At 51.5% G+C, this 24,513-nt stretch overlaps 1 protein-coding gene across 1 annotated transcript in view; it reads right to left on the minus strand.

Annotated features, from left to right (window-relative positions):
- Positions 1-24,513, minus strand: part of PIEZO2 (piezo type mechanosensitive ion channel component 2) — a 474,200-nt gene that overhangs the window by 444,087 nt on the left and 5,600 nt on the right. Inside the window, 1 exon segment of the mRNA XM_078785142.1 lies at positions 19,246-19,341. Within this exon segment, the coding sequence (XP_078641268.1) occupies positions 19,246-19,341 (96 nt within the window).

Genomic DNA, 24,513 nt, shown 5'->3' on the forward strand with positions numbered 1-24,513 from the left:
ATCTCACTCTTTCACTCCTCTAATCCCACAATCTTTCACTCCTCTAATCCCACAATCTTTCACTCCTCTAATCCCACAATCTTTCACTCCACTAACCTCACAATCTTTCACTCCTCTAATCTCACAATCTTTCACCCCTCTAATCCCACAATCTTTCACTCCTCTAATCCCACAATCTTTCACTCCTCTAATCCCACAATATTTTACTCCTCTCATCTCATAATCTTTCACTCCTCTAATCCCACAATCTTTCACTCCTCCAATCCCACTCTCTTTCACTCCTTTAATCCCACAATCTTTCACTCCTCTAATCCCACGCTCTTTCACTCCTCTAATCCCACTCTCTTTCACTCCTCTAATCTCACTCTCTTTCACTCCTTTAATCGCACAATCTTTCACTCCTCTAATCCCACAATCTTTCACTCCTCTAATCCCACTCTCTTTCACTCCTCTAATCTCACTCTTTCACTCCTCTAATCCCACAATCTTTCACTCTTCTAATCCCACTCTCTTTCACTCCTCTAATCTCACTCTTTCACTCCTCTAATCCCACTCTCTTTCACTCCTCTAATCTCACTCTTTCACTCCTCTCATCCCACAATCTTTCACTCCTCCAATCCCACTATCTTTCACTCCTTTAATCCCACTCTCTTTCACTCCTCTAATCTCACTCTTTCACTCCTCTAATCCCACAATCTTTCACTCCTCTAATCCCACTCTCTTTCACTCCTCTAATCTCACTCTTTCACTCCTCTAATCCCACAATCTTTCACTCCTCTAATCCCACAATCTTTCACTCCTCTAATCCCACAATCTTTCACTCCTCTAATCCCACAATCTTTCACTCCTCTAATCCCACAATCTTTCACTCCTCTAATCCCACAATCTTTCACTCCTCTAATCCCACAATCTTTCACTCCTCTAATCTCACAATCTTTCACTCCTCTAATCTCACAATCTTTCACTCCCTAATCCCACTCTTTCACTCCTCTAATCCCACTCTTTCACTCCTCTAATCCCACTCTTTCACTCCGGAGATCTCACTTTGTTTCACTCCAACATATAATATGTGAAATAGCAATTCGCAAACAGAGCGGTAACGTTGTTCATGTTTCTAGGAAATGTCAGATTCACTGCAAGACGTTCACAAATCTTTATGTTTTTGCCATAATGACCACAGCACCCACCAAGCAAACATATTAAAGATTTAAACCAGCAAGAGATGCACACACCGACTCCATTAGGCTGCTCACATCAATCTGCCGGCCTTGGTTAGCCAAGGCCTCCAATCCACGTACCTGGGGCCCATTTTAGAGAAGGCCTGGTCTTTTTAGTTGCGAATGATTGTATGGTGATAAATGTGGCAGGGTCTTCGTTTATCCAGCAGCACAACAATGACCAATATCGACATCGTTGGGACACTCGCTCTACAATGGTCCATGTTGGGCCGGGGTCAAGCTGTGTGTCCAATCTTTTCACAAACAACATCTCAGCGACGAAGCACCTGCAGATGTTTACCAGATTAATGACGCACCTGCAGATGTTTACCAAATCAATGACGCACCTGCAGATGTTTACCAACTCAATGACGCACCTGCAGATGTTTACCAGATCAATGACGCACCTGCAGATGTTTACCAAATCAATGATGCACCTGCAGATGTTTACATCAATGATGCACCTGCAGATGTTTACCAGATCAATGAAGCACCTGCAGATGTTTACCAGATCAATGAAGCACCTGCAGATGTTTACCAAATCAATGACGCACCTGCAGATGTTTACCAGATCAATGACGCACCTGCAGATGTTTACCAAATCAATGATGCACCTGCAGATGTTTACCAAATCAATGACGCACCTGCAGATGTTTACCAAATCAATGACGCACCTGCAGATGTTTACCAAATCAATGACGCACCTGCAGATGTTTACCAGATCAATGAAGCACCTGCAGATGTTTACCAAATCAATGACGCACCTGCAGATGTTTAACAGATCAATGAAGCACGTGCAGATGTTTACCAGATCAATGAAGCACATGCAGATGTTTACCAGATCAATGACGCACCTGCAGACGTTTACCAGATCAATGAAGCACAAGCAGATGTTTACCAGATCAATGACGCACCTGCAGACGTTTACCAGATCAATGAAGCACTGGTAAATGTTTACCAGATCAATGAAGCACCTGCGGATGTTTACCAGATCAATGAAGCACTTGCAGATGTTTACCAGATCAATGACGCACCTGCAGACGTTTACCAGATCAATGAAGCACTGGTAGATGTTTACCAGATCAATGAAGCACCTGCAGATGTTTACCAGATCAACGAAGCACTTGCAGATGTTTACCAGATCAATGACGCACCTGCAGACGTTTACCAGATAAATGAAGCACAAGCAGATGTTTACCAGATCAATGAAGCACCTGCAGATGTTTCTCAGATCAATGAAGCACCTGCAGATGTTTACCAGATCAATGAAGCACCTGCAGCTGTTTACCAGATTAATGAAGCACTGGTAGATGTTTACCAGATCAATGAAGCACATGCAGATGTTTACCAGATCAATGACGCACCTGCAGATGTTTACCTGATCGGTGATGCGCCGTTTGCATCTCATCCAAGCAGTAAATACTATATTCTCAATTCATCATGGATTCAACGTCATCAATGGACAAATTAATATATTTCTAGTTTGTACTTTAATCGATTCCGAAAGTACAATTATAAATAAGGATGTACGTTTATGGAAGCAACGATGAAAAAAAAGGAAGTACAGTCTACTGACATTTACATGTGCAGTATCGTCGCATTTTGTACATTAAATGTTTCATGTTTGTAGACTTTCAATTCATTTCCTTTAAAGTAACATGTTAACATTGCATATACAGTATGTATATATATATATATATACATACAGTTAAGCCCAAAATGATTCATACCCTTACCAAATTCGGAGTATTTTGAATCGTGTTATTTGAGGAATGAGTTTCTTGTGGCTTACGTTACATAAGAATGTGACAAACAGCTGAAAGAATCACTGCAAGAGACATTTCAAGAAATACATTGTTTCGGCGGTATTTTATTGACAGATTTACCAAAAAAGGTCATGTCCACAATTATTCATACCCTTGCTTAGATCAGTTCAACGTCACATTCAGTAATCAACGGAAAAGCCTCTGTTTGTGATCACAGCCTCAAAACGGTTCTTATACTTGCTCACAAGGTTTTTGCATGTCTCTACAGGGATTTTGGCCCACTCCTCCTTCGCGAAGGTCTCCAGGTCTTTGAGGTTGGAAGGCCTCCTTGACATCACTCGGGTCTTGAGTCGCCTCCACAGATTCTCGATTGGGTTGAGGTCCGGACTTTGGCTTGGCCACTCTAGAACGTCTACAGCATTATCCCGGAACCATTTCTTGACTGACTTGGCGGTATGTTTTGGATCATTGTCCTGCTGAAACGTCCAATGCTGCCCAAGGTGAAGTTTCTCTGTGGACTGTTTGATGTTTTCCTCAAGGATCTTGATGTACTGCTCCTTTTTCATGATGCCATCCACTTTGACGAGATTGCCGGGCCCACTGGCTGAGAAACATCCCCAAAGCACTATGCTCCCGCCTCCATACTTGACGGTCGGGACTGTGTTCTTAGGGTTGTATGCTTCACCTTTTTTTCGCCAAACGAAAGCAACATCTCTGTGCCCGAAAAGCTCCATTTTCGTCTCATCCGACCACAGAACTGATGACCAAAAGCTTGGATCTTTGTCCAGGTGCGCTCTTGCAAATGCCAGGCGAGTTTCTCTATGCCTCTGTTTCTCTATGTCTTTCTTGGTCGGCGTCCATGGAGTCCCCCCTTGTGCAACGTCCGCTGGAGTGTCTGCCTTGATATCTTGGTCCCAGACTCGCCAAGGTTGTTCAGGAGAGCCTTGATGGTGATCCGTGGATTGTTGTTGGCCTCTCGCCATACTTTTCTTGCCAGACGAGGTGACACCTTTGGCTTCCGACCACGTCCTTCAATGTTTTTTACAGTGTGGAACTCCTTGTACTTCCTAATTATGCTTTGTATGGTGGCAACTGGCACTCGGAATTGCTTCGAAATAGCTTTGGAACCTTTCCCCTCCTTGTGAGCATTCACAATGCACAACCGAAGTTCCTCACTGAGTTCTTTCTTCTTCGCCATGCTGACTATGAACTGAGAATGATAGCATCAGCTCCCCTTAATTTATAGCCTAAAAGCAGAGTGTTGTTCTATAACATTCCTCACTGTACATTCAATAGATCACATTTGTATTGCAGTCAGATTTTATGCACAGATCTTGGAATAATTGCATAACATTATAAAGAAGCTGAGGAATGTCAAAAGCATGTGCATTATCACAAACATTGGCCTCAATTCTGAGACTTGGTATGGGGTATGAATAATTTTGGACAGGCATAAAAACAAAAACTATTAACATTAATTGTTATGCCAATAATGTTGAGCCAAAATATAATGTGGATTTGTTCATGCCAACTAAATGTCCTTGCCTGAAGTGAAAGTTCCACCACTTTAGCTAGTAAGTATGAGATAAATGCAAAAATCTCAGATTTTTCATAGGGTATGAATAATTTTGGGCTTGTTGATGCTGTTGTTGATATATATGTTGATATATATGTTGTATATGTTGATATATATGTTGATATATATGTTGATATATATGTTGATATATATGTTGATATATATGTTGATACATATATATATATGTGTATATATATATATATATATATATATATATATATATATATATATATATATATATATATATATATATATATATATATATATATACAGTGAAACCTTGACTTACGAGTGCACCAACTTACGAGTTTTCCGAGATACGAGCCGTCGCTCGGTCGGTTTTTTGCTTTGTGATGCGAGCCGAGATCTGAGTTACGAGCGAGCGAGCTTGGATATAAAACACGTAATCGTCGAAAAACATGAGCGAGGTGTGCGTGTTGTCGACTTGGCGAGGCAGTACGATCGTAGTACTTCTACGATATGTACGATTTTGAAGCAGAAGGAGTCGATAAAGGCCATAACGCCAGCCAAGGGCGTTAAGATTATTTCAAAGCTCCGGACCTCTGTCCATGAAGAGATGGAGAAGTTGTTGTTTGTGTGGTTGACGGAGAAGCAGCTCCCAGGAGATACCGTGACCGAGAGCATCATCTGTGAGAAGGCACGAGACATTTACGGGGATTTGGTGCAGCAGACGGCGGGAACATCAACGGACGAGGCATCGGAAGAGTCATTCAAAGCCAGTCGGGGATGGTTTGATAATTTTAAGAAGAGGACCGGCATTCACTCCGTCGTCAGGCATGGTGAGGCAGCAAGCTCGGATGTGAAGGCAGCTGAAGATTTTATTATAACTTTTGCCGAACTGATAGAAGCCGAAGGATACATCCCCCAGCAAATCTTCAACTGTGACGAGACAGTGCTCTTCTGGAAAAAGATGCCGAGGAGGACGTATATAACGGCAGAGGAGAAGAGCATGCCAGGCCACAACTTGTTCAGAGTGCCGGCGATAGCTCGCCTTCTCTTTGTGGAAGACACGGTGAGATCCTTAACATCCAACAACTAATGGGACGCAAACGGGGCGCCCAGTTTAGCGGTACACACATTGATGAATCACCCTGCCTGTGAAACACCGACATGACAGGTTATAGCTGGGTCGGGATTCAAACCCAGGCTGGACAGTTTAGAGTCAAGTGTGCGTACCTCCAGTCCAGGCCATCCTGCCAACTTGTATTTTGCATACAGGTGAAATATAAAGCGCGAGATATTTATATATATATATTTCAAAAAAAATTGGTGTGGTTTTTGGCGGGCTGGAACGGATTAATAGCATTTCAATTCATTTTAATGGGGAAATTTAATTTGAGAAACGAGCAAATTGAGTTACGAGCTCGGTCACAGAACGAATTAAACTCGTAAGTCAAGGTTTCACTGTATATTATATATATACATATATATATTGATATATTGATATATACACAAAGAATTAAGTTAAGCACCCCCCCCGTTTTTTTACAACCTCGCACATTACAAGTTTGTTGTCGTCAAAACAGTGTAATATACCCATGATATTGCTATATTTTCTGGAGAAGTGATATTATGGTCACATAAAAACATAACAATCATGCCGTTTTCAATATTTTATTCTGAATAATTTAAGGTGAAATTTTTTGGGAATTTTAGGCATATTTTCACCTCAATTTAAGTATGGAGCTTATAGGTCCATCACGGACAGTGTGGATGACGTTTATGTTTTCTAACGTACAGTCATTGTTCTGAGAAGACCTCTAGCGATCTTTGCGTCAATAACGTGTGTAGGACCCACGTGATCGGATCACTGACTCAACCCTACGTCTCATAGACCCTGTAAGCCGTCGTATGCGTTGCTGTGGCAGGTTGTTCCATTCCCGATGTAATGCACGTTCCAATTCATCCAGATTGGCTATTGGAGGGACCATCTTCGCAACCTTAGAATATATGCCAATGTATACATATACACAAAGAATATATATTAGGGGGTGCTTAACTTAATTCTTTGTGTAGGGGTGCTTAACTTAATTCTTTGTGTATATATAGAGAAAAACAATATATTTATATATAATATAGATAAAATAAAATATATTTATTTCATTGACATGTGGGATAATTATACGCCTAAACCAGGGATCAAACCCAAGTTCTCTGGTGAACAGTACCAGTCCTCTTCCATCTGAGCTATCTGGGCGACCTTGATATAGAGTCTATTGGCCTGAGGAAGCCTGCTGTGAAGAGGGTGAAACGTCGCCTGAGGCTGGGTCTGCTCTTGCTTATTTGCTCAAATTTGCGGAGTAGATCTCGGTTTTCTTACTGTCTGGTTCGAAGTGCCATATAGATATATATATATCAGAGAGTACACTAGTACTCTCTATGTAGGGATGTTGTGGAAAAAAATGTCACTCCCATCTCCTACATACAAAACTAAACTGGAATTATCTTCTTTAAAAAGTCGCTGAGGCTACATATCGGAGCCTACCTGGTCTGTTCAGTTGATTGCCGAGGTAGGGATCACTTTTCAGTTCTCCAGACCAAGGCAAAAGAAAAATAAAGCAAAAAAACGAGATTGGTCAAACCCAGGAATTCATCTTCTTGTTCATAATAATATTAATAATAATAATAATAATAATAATAATAATAATAATAATAATAACTAGAACTGCCACTTTACAACTGCTGGCAGTGATGACAGGTTTCCTCCGCCTTCCCGCTTTCATACATCCCCGCTTTTGATGCAACCCCACTTTCATTGGACATGCTTTGACACAACCCCCTTGGATACAACCCTGATACACACACACACACACACACACACACACACACACACACATCCCCCCTACCCCCACACACACACCCACACCCACGCCCCCCCCTCCCCACACACACACACACACATGCACGCACACACCCCCGCCCCCCCCAACACACACACACACACTCACACATAGCCCCACACACACACACTCACACACACACACACACACACACACAACCCACCCCCCACCTCCCCCCCCCCCCCACACACACATACATACACACACACACACACACACACACACACACACACACACACACCCCTACACTTTAAAACAACCCCGCTTTCACATTATTATTATTTTTCTCCACTAATTTATCCCTAGATAATGCTCAAAAAATTTCATCCTGATCAGATGAAGTTTTGTACTTGTCGAATTACGACATCATAATGGAGAATGGAGGCACATATGACATCATCATTCACAAGGCTTATTCTCCATGGATAGTTCATTACAATGAGATATGTCTCAATCTTTTCTACGCAGCGCCTTTGGAGATATAGAGATGTAAAGTTTTTCGGTTTTTCCAAGATGGCGGCCATACCACGTAACCTGTGACATCATAATTACCCTTAAAGATTCTTCATACCCAGGCGCACTTGTGGTGAAAATTTCCTGTCAATCCATGCAATTACTGCAAAAAAAAGCGATTTATATAGAAAAGAAACCTGAACATTGCAGAGCCAGAATTATTTATACTAGGACGTGCCCGTGCCCGTGGGTGCCCGTTCCTTGCCAAAATAAAAATAAAAATGTCTTCGCCCATGCATGCATGGGCGTGCCCGTAAGTGCGTGATGTGACCGTACAATGAATGTATCGTCCCGACGCCGCAGCTCGGATGGCGCTGCAGTTAATCGGGCCTGTATCGGCAGAGTTATTATAAACGTGTACTACAATCGATCGTACCTTACAGCGTCTGCTCGCCACGTTCAGCATCAGTACGTCGTCACTATGACTATCCGTAAGTCCGGAAGTGACGTCCTCATTTGACTGTCCGGAAGGTCGCATATCGCAGTTACGATGAATCGCAAATTAGTTTTAATTAGTTTTAAAACATAGTTTAACGCCAACATAGCGCCAACATAGTTTGCCAACGTGAAATAAATGAATACGCTCTCAAATGTGCCGTCCGAGGCAGAGTCTGTTCGCCACGTTCGGCACACGTGATAGCTCGCTGCTCTCTGATTGGTTGAATCGTTTTTTGGACATAGCTCGGTAACTACTTGTCCGATTAATTTCAAACCTTGAAAAGGCACATCCTCGGGTCCCCAGCAATATACCTGGCAAGTTTCAAGTATATCGGACCCGTGGTTGTCGAGAAACAGCGGTCACAGACAAACAAACAAACACACAGACACACACACACACACACACACACACACACACACACACACACACACACACACACACACACACACACACACACACACAGAGATTACTGGAATTATAGATAGATGGTCTGAGAAGCCCATCGAAGTTTCTTCTTCTTCAGCCAATCACAACTTGCTTCTCTGTGTGAAATGCGATCGTGTGAAAAATAGTCGTAATTTTCCCAAATCTGTTTTAGTCGTGTTAATATACCTCAGTGATTGACAAATCTGAAATTAGAATTTTATTTGAGGTTCAAATTACCCCGTGAGATCGTTTCGTACGTTGCCTGCATGTCAGGTACAGTGTGACAAATAATTAATTGCCCATACTCGAAACTCTTCTTCTCCACACAATAACAACTTCTAGCTCCCAGACCGTACATCCAATCATCTTGAAATTTTGCAAACTTGTTAGTCGTCATGACTTCTACTATAGTATGAAGTTTCACGTCGATCAATGCAGTGGTTCAAGGGTTAGAAGCTTTTCAGGATTTCCTTCAATTATTTATTGCGGCCAAACCATGTGTCTTATCAAAACGTGTCAAGTATTGTTTTAACTTCCCCCCCATGAGGAACATTTGTGTGATGTTTCCACTCGATATCTCCACAAATTATGGAGAATATAGCATTTTAAATTTATGCTTAAAAACGTCATAACTCCGAAACCATGTGATGCATGACGTCATGATCACTGAACGTTTTGTTCGTCATAGGTATGCGATTATGCATGCCAAGTTTGGGCTCGATCTGTTCAGCCGTTGTGGAGAAAATGGTGTTTTTGTGTTTTTCACGAAAACCAATAAGGCGGCCGAACCATGTGACGTATGACTTCGAATTTTTTTTCATTCTGAGTTTTTTTTAACTAAGGATCTGGTAAAAAAAAAAAAAATAGCATTTTTGTGAGAGCAAGGGATCTGTTTGACGAATACTAACCTCTTAACGTTAGCATTTTTAATATACGAAATAAACATGTTTTTTTGTCCCATTGCAGAGTTCTTTAGAATGAGCCATTACACAATTTTTTCCATTGAGCGGTTTCGGAGATATAGAGGGGCACATTTGAAGGTGTTTTCCAAGATGGCGCCCATACCACGTGACCTATGAAGTCATAATTAGCATTCAAAAATTATACATGCCGAGCCGATCATTTGATGAAAATTTCTTGTCAATCCGACCAGCGGTTGCTGAGAAACATTAATTTTAAAGTTTTTGGAGGTGCAAAAAAAGGCTGGAAGAATAAAAAAAGAAAAACTATGGGAATAATAAGAGGATACCGCTGTGGTGCTGTGCACACACAACTCGTTTGCCAAAAAGGTAGGCCACAACGCGTGGTACAAAGGAAAGCACTTTATTACAAGCTCACACATCAGCACTGGGCGGGCTCGACCTTCGAGCCCGCATATATGTCCCGAGGCCACGCCTTGCCCCCGGGCATGGCCGATCGGCCGAAAGGCGGGGCATGTATCTCAGTTCCACGCCCGGACGCACGCGCCACCCACTGGTGCGTGGAATTATTGATCATTGTGCCTGCCACACGCGCCCCCCCAGAATTCCCGCGCACCTGAAGGGTGAGTTTGCGGGGAAGCCGGATGACCCGTGCGAAACGCCCTCTGGCGATGCGTGCAGGGCTGGGGGGTAGCGGGACGGCGGGGCTGCGGGGTGCCGGGGGCGACCGCTGGGGGGCGGCCTCGACGCGGAGGCAGAGCTGCTTGCGGGGGGTGGTCCAGATCGAGGTGGGCCGGCTTGAGGCGGTCCACAGAGATACGATACGGAGCACCGCCGATGTCCACGGTGAAATGTTTGTCCCCGGTCTCCAGCACGCGGAAGGGCCCGTCATACGGGGGCCGCAGCGATGCCCGGTGGGCGTCGTGCCGGACGAAAACGTACTCCGCCGTGCGAAGCTCCGGGGCGACGTGGGAGGACGGGCAACCGTGGTGTGCCATCGGCACCCGGGCGAACCTCCTGGCGGTCTCCTGCAGGGTGGAGCGCTGTAGCGCCGCAGACCAAGGAGCCGTGGAGTCGGGGATAAATTAGCCCGGCACCCGCAGCGGTTGTCCGAAGACCAGCTCCGCCGAGGACGCGCGCAGGTCGTCCTTGGGCGCCATCCTGAGGCCCAGCAGGACCCAGGGGAGCCTGTCGGCCCAGCTGCCGTCGCAGAGGCTGGCCCGGAGCGCGGCCTTCATTGAGCGATGAAAGCGCTCGCACAGGCCGTTGGCCTGGGGGTGGTAGGCCGTGGTGCGGTGCAGTTTGACCCCGAGCCCTTGCGCCACCGCTCCCCAGAGCTCCGAGGTGAACTGGGGGCCGCGGTCGGACGACATGTCCGAGGGGGCACAGAACCGGGCAACCCACGTGGCGATGAAGGCTTGCGTGACGTCAGCCGCAGCCGTCGCTGCCAATGGCACGGCCTCCAGCCACCGGGTGGTGTGGTCCACCATGGTGAGGAGGTGAGTGAACCCCCGCGAGGGGGGCAGAGGTCCCACCAAGTCGACGTGGACGTGGTCGAACCGACACTCGGGCACCGTAAACGGGGCCAACGGGGCCTGGGTGTGGCAGTGGACCTTTGCGCGCTGGCACGCGAGGCACGTCCTGGTCCAGTCGCGGACGTTCTTCCTGAGGCCAGGCCAGACGAACTTCGCCGCGACGAGCTTCTGGGAGGCCTTCGTGCCCGGGTGGGACAGGCCGTGGATGGCGTCGAAAACCGGACGCTGCCAGCCAGCGGGCACGATCGGACGAGGCCGGCCGAGGGAGACGTCGCACAAGAGGGCCGTGCCCGCGACGTCGAACGGCACCTCGGTGACGCGGAGGCCCGTGACGGTGGTCCACAAGGCCTGGACGTCGGGGTCGGCGATCTGGCCCTCCGCCATCCGGGCATTGTCGATCCCGAGGTGGACCGCGTGTGCGACGGACCGGGAAAGGCAATCCGCCACCGGGTTGTCTTTACCCGCGACGTGACGGATGTCCGTCGTGTACTCGGACACGGCAGAGAGGTGACGTTGCTGCCGGGCCGACCATGGCTCGGCGACCTTGGCCATCGCGAACACAAGGGGCTTGTGATCGACGAAAGCCGTGAACGGGCGGCCCTCGATCAGATGGCGGAAGTGTCGGACCGCCAGGTGGAGCCCGAGCAGCTCGCGGTCGAAGGTGCTGTAGCGGCGTTCGTGCAGGCGAAGCTGCCGGCTAAAAAACGCCAGCGGCTGCCAAGCACCACTCACCCACTGCTCGTGCACCGCGCCCACCGCATAGTCCAACGCGTCGGTGGAGAGGGCGATCGGTGCATCGGGCGCCGGGTGCGCCAGCATGGTGGCGTTGGCCAGGGCCAGCTTTGCGACCGCAAACGCCGTGGCCATCGGCTCCGTCCAGGCGATGTCACCTTTGCCGGGCTTGCCCCGGAGGGCCTCGTGCAGGGGGCGGAGGAGCTGGGCGACGTGGGGCACGAAGCGGTGATAATAATTCACCATGCCCAGGAATTCCTGGAGCCCCTTGATCGTGCGGGGGCGCGGGAAACTCCTGACCACCTCCACCTTGGCCGGCAGAGGGATGGCCCCGTGCCTGGTGATGCGGTGCCCCCAAGAAGTCGATGGCGGTGACGCCGAAACGGCACTTCGCGGGGTTGATTATCAGGCCGTGCTGGCCCAGGCGTTCGAAGAGCATGCGGAGGTGGAGCAGGTGCTCCTCCCAGGACGCGCTCGCGACTAGGATGTCGTCCAGGTAGACGTAGATGAAAGGTAAGTCGCGCAAGATGCTGTCCATGAGCCGCTGGAATGCCTGGGCCGCATTTTTCAACCCAAAAGGTATCCGCAGGAACTCAAAGAGGCCAAAAGGGGTGATGACGGCCGTCTTTGGTGCATCGTCCGGTCGTACGGGGACCTGGTGGTAGCCCCGGATGAGGTCCACCTTGGAGAAAACGGTCGTGTTTGCCAACCGGGCGGAAAAGTCTTGAATATGCGGGACCGGGTAGCGGTCGGGGGTGGTGGCATCGTTGAGCCGGCGGTAGTCCCCGCACGGCCGCCATCCCCCGCCGGGCTTGGGCACAATGTGCAGAGGAGAGGCCCATGCGCGGTTGGAGCGCCGTACGATGCCCAGCCGCTCCAGCGTGGCGAACTCCACTTTCGCCATGGCGAGCTTCGTGGGGTCGAGGCGGCGCGCCCGGGCGTAGACCGGTGGGCTGACGGTGGGGACATGGTGCTTCACCCCGTGTTTGACGGCCACCGCTGAAAAGGTGGGCCGCGTGAGTGCCGGGAAACTGGCGAGGAGGCGGGTAAACTCGTCCGCTGCCGGAAGCGTACAGACTAACCTCGCCAGGACGGAACCATTCAGCAAGCCGCTTGGCAAGCCGCTCGGTGAGCCGCTCAGCGAGCTGCTCAACGAGCCGCTCAGCGAACAAGCGAGCGAGCTGAAGGTTTCGGCCTGGACGAGACGTCGACGCTTAACGTCCACCAACAGCCCATGCGCACAAAGGAAGTCCGCACTGAGCAGGGCCATTGGCACGCTGGCGGTGATGAACGACCATTGGAAGCGCTGCCCTCCGAACCGCAGTGAGAGGCAACGCTTCCCGAATGTGCGGATGGGTGTTCCGTTGGCGGCAAGAAAAGCGGGGCCCCGGCCCACTTGTCGGACGCGGAGGCAGGGAGGACGCTTACCTGCGCTCCCGTGTCGCACAGAAAACGATGACCAGACGAGGTGTCCGTGATGAACAGGAGGCTGCCGGAATGGCCGACACTCATGGCCGCAAGTGAGCGCCGGCCCGGTCGTTTCCAGACCCGTCAAAAGAACACGGCGGGCGGCACGTTCTAGCCTTGCGGCCGAACCTGGCATGATATTAGCACCAGGTTTGCGGCAGTGGCGGCCGCGTCGGCCGTGCCAGCGGCGGTGGTGGTGGCGGTGGCGGTGGCGGTAGTGGGCGGGGCATAGCAGTGGCCACGGGGGAAGCAGGGGGCGCTGTAGACCTCCGCACCGGGATCCACTACAGCAGCACCGTACACCGACCGCTTGTCACAGGCCGCGAAAAACTTGTCGGCCTCTCCGGCCAGGGCACGGGGTTCCGTTATTTTTGAACCGGCCAGCGCGAGGCGCACCTGTACAGGTAGCTGGCGGAGGAAAAGTGCTCGGAACACGAAATCCGGGCGCTGGTCTCCCAGAAGGGACAGCATAAAATCCATCCGAACGGATGGTCGTGTGTCGCCGAGGGCGGGAAGGTCCAGGAGGCGGTCGGCGCGTTCGACCTCCGTGAGCCCGAACGTGGCGAGGAGGAGACGTTTGAGCGCCGCGTACTTGTGTTCGCCCGGCGGGCGCCGAAGGATGGACACGACGCGGGCGGCAGTGGCGGGCCCGAGGGCGGCGACCACGTGGTAGTTCATGGTCTCGTCCACCGTGATGCCCCGGAGTTGGAATTGAGCTTCGGCCTGCACAAACCTGCACAAACTTGCGCTTCCCAGAACTCCGGGAGTTTGACGGCGACGGCGTTGGTAGCCATGGCGCGTTCGGGGGTTAGCTACGGCTGAACCAGTCGGGGTCACCAGTGTGGTGCTGTGCACACACAACTCGTTTGCCAAAAAGGTAGGCCACAACGCGTGGTACAAACGAAAGCACTTTATTACAAGCTCGCACACCAGCTCGACCTTCGAGCCCGCATATATGTCCCGAGGCCACGCCTTGCCCCCGGGCGTGGCCGATCGGCCGAAAGGTGGGGCATGTATCTCAGTTCCACGCCCGGACGCTCGCGCCACCCACTGGTGTGCGGAATTATTGATCATTGTGCCCGCCACACCTCCACATTTCATGTCGAGGAAACCTAATAATCTTCTTCAGACGGCATATTTCCGAGCTGCCTCTATCAATGGCAATGAATCTGCTACCATTCGACAGAGTTTTACTTCCTGCAACATCCTTTGGTATTATAATTCTCGTAGCTTGAAAGGATTCCATGAAAAGTACGTAAAACTACAATCCTATGTAAAAGAATAGGACTGGGGTAGGCGTGGCTATGACTGTCAATCAGCTTGATGGGGGCGGAGCCGCTAGACACATTTGCCTCAGTGTCGGCACTATACGTGATAATGTTACGTGGCATCAAATCATATAAGCAGAAATATAATGTCTCGGGAAATGCCTTGTTTTTCATTGTTACATTTATGGAAATAAAATAATAGTGAGGTACCAGTGCGACACACCGCACACGGGACACGTGATCACGAACGCTCCAGTCACGGGTTCTCGGCGGCAGATTCGCGACATCAGCGCATCACTGAGGCCTTCGTATAGAACAGTTTCGTCTTTGTTTTGGCATACTGCCTCGACTGCAGTGGTCAATGGTCAATTAACTGATATTTAAATATAAAGATCCTTGTTTCCCTACTCGCTCAACCCTGAACCTTGCTATGCGCATGCGCAGATAAGAAAGTGTGTCGCGTGGCGTGTACAGTGTGTTTGACTAACGTCTTTCTGATGATTTATCGTGACTATTTGTCTGGTGAGAATCTACTCGACTATTACCGAGGTCTTCTGAGTTCTCAGAACCAGGACCTGGATACTCCAGAGAAGTACTTTTATCTTATTTTGATGACAGAGCTGCAAGATACAGTCAGGGTTACGTAAGACAATATAGGAACATGTGCAGTGTTTGACTTTGCTGACCAAGATATCTTGACACTTTTGCTCCAAGATCGGGTATCCTCTGAGTACCATATACCATTGTGTTATTCCACATTGTAAAAAATTATGCTAAATTAAAAGGGCAATGTTGGGATGACAAAGGACAGTCTAAAAAAGGTCCTAAACAAGATCGGGATGATCATGGCTTAGACTTTAGAGAGTAGCTAACAGTATTGCCATCACATAACAATCCCGATATCACTGCCTCCAGACTATTGTCGAGGGCTAGGCCGAGCTAAAAGTATTAGAAGCTCCTATATTTCATTTCTGCATAAGTATAAGAAGCTCCTGTATAATTTCAGGGACTTCTTGCATCTTCATTTGTCTTTCCTACTTTTCCTTTTTTATCAACTTGGAGTAACCAATCACAAATGGAGATAGTTATAGAATGTTGTTATTGGAGATGCCCATGCAGTTTGTAAGAAGTTGATGATCATGTGCTGATATTATACCATTGTACTCGGCTGCTAATTTGTGCAGTCTCATTATGTGGCGACACGACAAGACTAATCAAGTACTGTGGTAACCAGTGGAGTGTTTGTAGAAGCTTGAAGCAGTAATTGATGAAGTGTAAATGAGGCACGATGTAGGGATCATTATGTGATGGCAATACTGTTAGCTACTCTCTAAACCAACATCATCCCGATCTTGTTTAGGACCTTTTTTAGACTGTAGTTTGTCATCCCCACATTGCCTTTTAAATTTAGCATGAAAAATGTATTCAGTTGTGTATACAGTGCATTCAGAAAGTATTCAGACCCCTTCACTTTTTTCACATTTTGTTATGTTGCAGCCTTATGCTGAAATCGTTTACATTCATTTTTTCCCTCAGCAATCTACACTCAATACCCCATAATGACAAAGAGAAAACAGGATTTCAGAAAGTTTTGCAAATTTATTGAAAATAAAAAACTGAAATATCACATTGACATAAGTATTCAGACCCTTTGTTATGACACTTGAAATTTAGCTCAGGTGCCTCCCATTTCTCTTGATGATCTTTGAGATGTTTCTACACCTTGATTGGAGCCCACCTGTGGTAGGCCTCCATAATTCTTAAATGGAAGAAGTTTGGAACAACCAGGACTCTTCCTCGAGCTGGCCGTCCGGCCAAACTGAGCAATCGGGGGAGAAGGGCCTTGGTAAGAGAGGTGACCAAGAACCCGATGGTCACTCTGGCTGAGCTCCAGAGATCCTGTGTGGAGATGGGAGAAACTTCCAGAAGGACAACCATCACTGCAACACCCCACCGATCTGGGCTTTATGGCAGAGTGGCCAGACGGAAGCCAAACAGATCAATCTTTGTTTCATCAGATCATAGAATCTTGTTTCTCACAGTCTGAAAGTCCTTTAGGTGCTTTTTTGCAAACTCCAAGAGGGCTTTCATGTGTCTTTCACTGAGGAGAGGCTTCCGTCTGGCCACTCTGCATAAAGCCCAGATCGGTGGGGTGTTGCAGTGATGGTTGTCCTTCTGGAAGTTTCTCCCATCTCCACACAGGATCTCTGGAGCTCAGCCAGAGAGACCATCGGGTTCATGGTCACCTCTCTTACCAAGGCCCTTCTCCCCCGATTGCTCAGTTTGGCCGGGCGGCCAGCTCGAGGAAGAGTCCTGGTTGTTCCAAACTTCTTCCATTTAAGAATTATGGAGGCCACTGTGCTCCTGGGAACCTTCAATGCAGCAGAGATTTTTTTGTAGGCTTCCCCAGATCTGTGCCTCGACACAATCCTGTCTCTGAGCTCTGCAGGCAGCTCCTTCGACCTCATGGCTTGGTTTTTGCTCTGAAATGCATCGTCAGCTGTGAGACCTTAGACAGGTGTGTGCCTTTCCAAATCATGTCCAATCAATTGAATTTACCACAGGTGGACTCCAATCAAGGTGCAGAAACATCTCAAAGATGATCAAGAGAAATGGGAGGCACCTGAGCTAAATTTCAAGTGTCATAGCAAAGGGTCTGAATACTTATGTAAATGTGATATTTCAGTTTTTTCTTTTTAATAAATTTGCAAAACTTTCTAAAATCCTGTTTTCTCTTTGTCATTATGGGGTATTGAGTGTAGATTGATGAGGGAAAAAATGAATTTAAACGATTTCTGCATGAGGCTGCAACATAACAAAATGTGAAAAAAGTGAAGGGGTCTGAATACTTTCTGAATGCACTGCATATATATACACACACCAATTGTAGAAATAACACGAAAATAAAACAAAATCTGTAGAACTTGTGAAAATGTTATCAAATCCCCCTCGGCGATGTACACAGGATTTGCACCGTTATGAAAACCAATGTCACGCACGAGGAAGATAGAACTGGAGCAACGGTTAATAATAGTGGGTAAACGGATTATGGTCCAGTATATAAATCCCAATCCAGATCATTAACCAAGGAGTTTTGCCTCAACATGTACCCGAAACCTGCCTTATAATGTCACCCGTAACATCAATCCATATGTATGGCACAAGGATAGTCATGCAGCATATGCATCGTTACCTCTGTATATTTCTTCATTGATCAGGAATTATTCAAGTCAGGAAATAAATCGATATGATTCGTGAGTCTCATTAAACAACTGATCATCGAGCGACCTGCTATATGGGTAAGCTCACAATGTCAAGACCTCCACTCATATTTTTCCCTTTTCTTTACCACGTGGAACTGTCTCTCGAGCTCTTCAATCTTCCTTCCCACTAATGTTATAAGGCATCAACCCATGACACCCTCCTAACAGCCACAATCAATATTTACACCCCATCCCAATCACCAGCGACCCTGAACCTCCATCACCACCAACCCTGAGCCTCCATCACCACCGACCCTGAGCCTCCATCACCACCGACCTTGAGCCTCCATCACCACCAACACTGAGCCTCCATCACCACCGACCCTGAACCTCCATCACCACCAACCCTGAGCTTCCATCACCACCGACCCTGAACCTCCATCACCACCAACCCTGAGCCTCCATCACCATCAACCCTGAGCCTCCATCACCACCGACCCTGAGCCTCCATCACCACCGACCCTGAGCTTCCATCACCACCGACCCTGAGCCTCCATCACCACCGACCCTGAGCCTCAATCACCACCGACCCTGAGCCTCCATCAACACTGACCCAGAGCTTCCATCACCGACGACGCAGAGCCTCCATAACCACCGACCCTGAGCCTCCATCACCACCGACCCTGAGCCTCCATCACCACCGACCCAGAGCCTCATCACCATCAACCCACAACCTGCATAACCACCGACCCTGAGCCTCAATCACCACCGACCCTGAGCCTCCATCACCACCGACCCAGAGCCTCATCACCATCAACCCACAACCTCCATAACCACCGACCCTGAGCCTCAATCACCACCGACCCAGAGCCTCCATCACCGACGACGCAGAGCCTCCATCACCACCAACCCTGAGCCTCCATCACCACCGACCCTGAGCCTCCATCACCACCGACCCGGAGCCTCCATTACACCGACCCAGAGCCTCTATCACCACCGACCCTGAGGCTCCATCACCATCAACCCACAACCTCCATAACCAACGACCCAGAGCCTCCATCACCACCTACCACCCAGCCTCCATCACCACCTCTCATTAGCCCCAATCACCGCCACCTTCCTCCTTACCCCCATCACCACCACCTCACCTCCACCTCCTCTTCAGCTGATCAAAGTGGATTTAGGATTGATGTGACGATAATCGGCATGACACGTGGTTCCCGATACCACAACAGTGAATCAACTCATACTGGTTAACTGCACGTGGAAGATCATTGCAGACAGAGAACGATTGAGACCAGTGGTCGAGCGCAAACACCTACCACGCAAAGTCTGTGGAGTTGGTTCAGGGACCAGGGGGACCAGGAGCAGAAAGATGAGGTAAATAAAGGAGAATGTATCAAATCTGAAGAGACAAGCTGTGGAAGGCAGGAAAAGGTGGAAACACTTTTAAAAAATAAACATCCATGAAATAGGTTTATGACACATTTACCCCTCATGGCCGATCTAAGCAAACCCACTGGTGTGTGTGAAAATGTCGATCACAAATGTGCTGCAAAACTTGTTTGGGGACGTCCGTCGTTCACTCACTCATCAATTCATTTATTTTATGATTCATTTCCATTTAAAGAAATCGTGTTTTACAAAGAACGAAACGAAATGAGACGAGACCAAGAAAGGTGATTTTACTCTCATCTCTTATTGCCCGTAAAGATAAACAGTATATATATACGGCATTTGTGTATACCAGTATATGGTACAGTACAATAGAGTATACATTGTATAGTGTAGTACAGCACAGCATACGTAGTGTAGTACAGTACAGCATAGAATACATATTATAGTGTAGTACAGTACAGCATAGCATACATAGTATAGTGTGGTACAGTACAGCATAGCATACATAGTATAGTGTAGTACAGTACAGCATTGTGTAGCGGTTACCGCTGGATGCATACAATCGCCTTGCACTGGCCAGAACACGGCCAGACGCGCCTCTCCCGGGCATGCCCGGACTCACTGTTCCCGGGCACGCCCGAACCTCCCGGGCACGCCCGGTCTCGTCTTTCCCGGGCATGCCCGCTCTCGCCTTTCCAGGGCTCGCCCAGAGCGTCCGGGCATGCCCGCTATCGCCTTTCCAGGGCTCGCCCAGAGCGTCCGGGCATGCCCGCTATCGCCTTTCCAGGGCTCGCCCAGAGCGTCCGGGCATGCCCGCTATCGCCTTTCCAGGGCTCGCCCAGAGCGTCCGGGCATGCCCGCTCTCGCCTTTCCAGTGCTCGTCCAGAGCGCCCGGACACGCCCAGCCTCGACTTGCCAGGCCACAGCCAAACACACCCGGGCAGGTCCAGACTCGCCTTTCCAAGACTCGGCCTTGACACCCGGGCATGCCCGGTATAGCTTTTGCCGGGCAAACTTCCCGACATAAATGCGTATATTTATTGCTGCCCGATAAACGGGCTTTTGTCAGAATACCTGAGCTGTTTTGTTTCAATAAAGCAACTCGGACGAATTCCGTCTTTGGTCGCGTCAATTCTTTCGACTCGCGTTGGAGCGCAGCTCCTTCACTGGTGACCTACCGACATGGGCACGGCAGTGACTCTTAAACTGCCTACCTTCTGGGAGGCTCACGCGGCTGTTTGGTTCGCCCAGGCGGACTCCCAGTTCGCCCTGCGAGGCATCACCGTGGACGACACCCGCTTCCACCACGTCGTGGCAGCGCTCGGTTCCGCCACCGCGGCCCGCGCCCTGAGCCTCCTCGAGCACCCGCCGGCTGCCGACAAGTATGACGCGCTGAAGACGCTCCTCCTCGACGCTTTCGCCCTCTCACCGGCGGCACGCGCACGACGCCTGCTCGACCTGCCCGAGCTCGGCGACACGCACCCGTCCGAGCGCATGGACTATATGCTCTCGTTGCTCAGTGAGCACTCTCCGGATTTTCTGTTCCGCGAGTTGTTCCTTCGCCAGCTGCCTCACCCGGTACGCCTCGCCCTGGCTGGCACGTCGATCACCGATCCCCGCGCCCTCGCCAGGGAAGCCGATAAGATCTCCTCAGCGGGCCAACACATCGGCGCGGCTACCTGGAGCCTGCCGCCGTCCGAGGCGACGCCCGAGCGCCCTGCGCAGTTGGAGGCCCAACTGCCGGTGAAACTGGCTGCCGCCACGCCGCACCGACCGCTTCCGACACGACGGCCGGGGCCTCCACCTGACCAGGCATGGTGTTATTACCACGCCAGGTTCGGACACAAGGCTCGGACGTGCCGACCCCCGTGCACTTTCGGCAAGTCGGGAAACGGCCGGGCCGGCGTTCATTCCCAGCCATGAGCGCCGGCCACTCAAGCAACTTGCTTTTTATTCGGGACAAAGCGTCCGGGCGGCGTTTCCTTTGTGACACCGGCGCCCAACTGAGCGTCATACCCGCCTCCGAGCAGGACAGGCGGGACGCCGTTTGCGGCCCCTCTTTGGTCGCTGCTAATGGCTCGGCCATACGCACTTTCGGCCCGCGCAACGTCACCCTCTGCTTCGGCAGCCAGCGCTTTCAGTGGACCTTTGTGACCGCCTGCGTCCCCAAGGCTTTGCTGGGCGCCGACTTCCTCTGTGCGCACGGGCTGCTGTTCGACGTCAAACGTCGTTGCCTTGTCAACGCCGAGACCTTCAGCTCCCTGGCGTGCACGATGAGCAGCTCCGCACCGACCGAACTGGCATGCGCCCTCCCGACGGCGAACGAGTTCGCTCGCCTGCTCACGGAATTCCCGGCCCTCAAACGGCCGACGTTTTCGGCCGTCGCAGTGCGGCATGGGATCGAGCACCACATACCCACTACGGGCCCGCCAGTCTACGCCAGGGCCCGCCGCCTCGACCCGGCCAAGCTCGCCGTGGCAAAGGCCGAGTTCGACGCGTTGGAGCACCTCGGCATCGTGCGGTGCTCCAATAGCGCGTAGGCCTCACCACTGCACATCGTGCCAAAGCCGGGGGCGGATGGCGCCCGTGTGGTGACTACCGCCGCCTCAACGACGCTACCACCCCCGACAGGTACCCGATCCCGCACATCCAGGACTTTTCCGCCCGTTTGGCGGGACGGGTCATATTTTCCAAAATTGACCTGATACGGGGATACCACCAGGTACCTGTCCGGGCGGCCGACGTCCCGAAGACGGCCGTCATCATGCCGTTCGGCCTGTTCGAATTTTTGAGGATGCCGTTTGGCCTCAAGAACGCGGCCCAGGCATTCCAGCGCTTAATGGACGGCATGCTGCGCGACCTGCCATTTCTTTTCGTCTATCTGGACGACATCCTCGTCGCCAGCACGTCCCGCGCCGAGCACCTCCTCCACCTCCGAACACTATTCGGTCGCCTCAGCGAGCACGGCTTAATTGTCAACCCGGCCAAATGCCACTTCGGCACGACGACCGTTGACTTTTTGGGCCACCGCATCACCAAGACCGGGCCCGTGCCGCTGCCGACCAAGGTCGAGGCCATCACCACGTTCCCGCGTCCCCGTTCCATCAAGGCCCTACAAGAGTTCCTCGGCATGGTGAATTTTTATCAACGATTCGTGCCCCGCGCTGCTCAGCTCATGCGGCCCCTTTACGAGGCCCTCCGGGGCAAGCCGGCCAAGCATGACATCGTTTGGTCCACGGCCATGGACGCGGCCTTTGCGAGCGCAAAACGGGCCCTCGCCGACGCAACGCTGCTGGCTCACCCGGTGCTCAACGCGCCCATCGCCCTCACTACGGACGCCTCCAACTACGCAGTGGGCGCCGTCCATGAACAATGGCTGGACGGGGTTTGGCAGCCACTCGCTTTTTTCAGCCGGCAGCTCCGGCCGAACGAGTTAAAATACAGCACGTTCGACCGCGAGCTGCTCGGTCTATTCCTGGCCGTTCGCCATTTCCGACACCTCCTGGAGGGCCGCCCGTTCACGGCTTTCGTCGACCACAAGCCGTTGGTCTATGCAATGGCCAAGGTCACGGAGCCGTGGTCGGCCCACCAGCAGCGCCACCTCTCCGCCGTGTCGGAATTCACCACGGACATCCGGCACGTCGCCGGCAAAGACAACGCTGTGGCCGACTGTCTTTCTCAGGCCAGCGCGAACGCGGTCCACCTCGGCGTGGACTTCGCGCTCATGGCGGCCGACCAGACCACCGACACCTCGGTGCAGGCCCTCCGGGCGGTGGACACGGGCATCCGCCTGGCCGACATCCCCTTCGCGGGCAACGTGCTGCTCTGCGACGTCTCCCAGGGCCAGCCTCGCCCCATCGTGCCCGTTTCCTGGCAGCGCCGCATCTTCGCCTCCATACACGGCCTTTCTCACCCGGGCCGGAAAGCTTCTCAGAAGCTGGTGTTGGCGCATTTCGTCTGGCACGGCCTTCGATGGAACGTCCGCGACTGGGCCAACGCCTGCACGGCCTGCCAGCGGGCCAAGGGCCACCGCCACACCCAGGCCCCGCTGGCACCTTTCACCGTGCCTGCACGGCATTTCGACCACGTCCACGTGGACCTGGTGGGTCCCCTGCCCCCATCGCGGGGGTTCACCCACCTGCTCACCATGGTGGACAGGACCACCAGGTGGCCGGAGGCCGTGCCCCTCACCTCCACCACCACCGCCGACGTGGCACAGGCGTTCATCGCCACCTGGGTCGCGCGCTTCGGCGCACCGGCGGACATCTCGTCCGACCGCGGCCCACAGTTCACGTCCGAACTTTGGGGCGCGGTCGCCCGCTCGTTGGGGGTCACGCTGCACCGCACCACGGCCTACCACCCCCAAGCCAACGGGTTGTGCGAGCGGTTTCACCGCTCCATGAAGGCCGCACTCATGGCCGGCCTTCAGGACGACGGTTGGACCGGTCGGCTGCCGTGGGTCCTTTTGGGCCTCCACACGGCCCCCAAGGAGGACCTCCGGGCGTCCGCCGCCGAGCTAGTCTACGGCCAGCCGCTCCGCGTCCCGGGCGAGTTCGTGCCCGACGCTACCAGTCCCTGGTCCGCCGCACACCAGCGCTCGGACCTCCAGGAGGCCGCCCGCCGATTTGCCCCCGTGCCAATGTCCCGCCACAGTGGCCCCCAGTCCTACGTCCCCCCGGCGCTTCGCACAGCGGAGTACGTCTTTGTGTGTCATGACGCGCACCGGGGGCCACTCCGGCCGCCGTACGACGGGCCCTTCCGGGTCCTGCGACGGGGCGACAAGTCCTTCGTCGTCGACGTTGGCGGCCGGTTGGACCGGATCTCTGTGGACCGCCTCAAACCGGCGCACATGGACGTCGACCGACCACCACGGTTGGCCCTTCCTCCGCGGCGAGGCCGCCCCCCGTCCACAGTTCCCCCCGCTTGACCACCCACCACCACGTCGGACCCCTCCCCACGACCCTCCAGGGGTCGCTTCGGCCGGGTCATCCGGACCCCCCTTAAATTGACCCTGCCGGTGCAGGTCGATTCTGGAGGGGCGTGTGTAGCGGTTACCGCTGAATGCACACAATCGCCTTGCACCGGCCAGAACACGGCCAGACGCGCCTCTCCCGGGCATGCCCGGACTCACTGTTCCCGGGCACGCCCGAACCTCCCGGGCACGCCCGGTCTCGTCTTTCCCGGGCATGCCC

Source organism: Myxine glutinosa, chromosome 9 (genome assembly GCF_964187855.1).
Source record: "Myxine glutinosa chromosome 9, kmMyxGlut1.1, whole genome shotgun sequence".
Lineage (NCBI taxonomy): Eukaryota > Metazoa > Chordata > Myxini > Myxiniformes > Myxinidae > Myxine > Myxine glutinosa.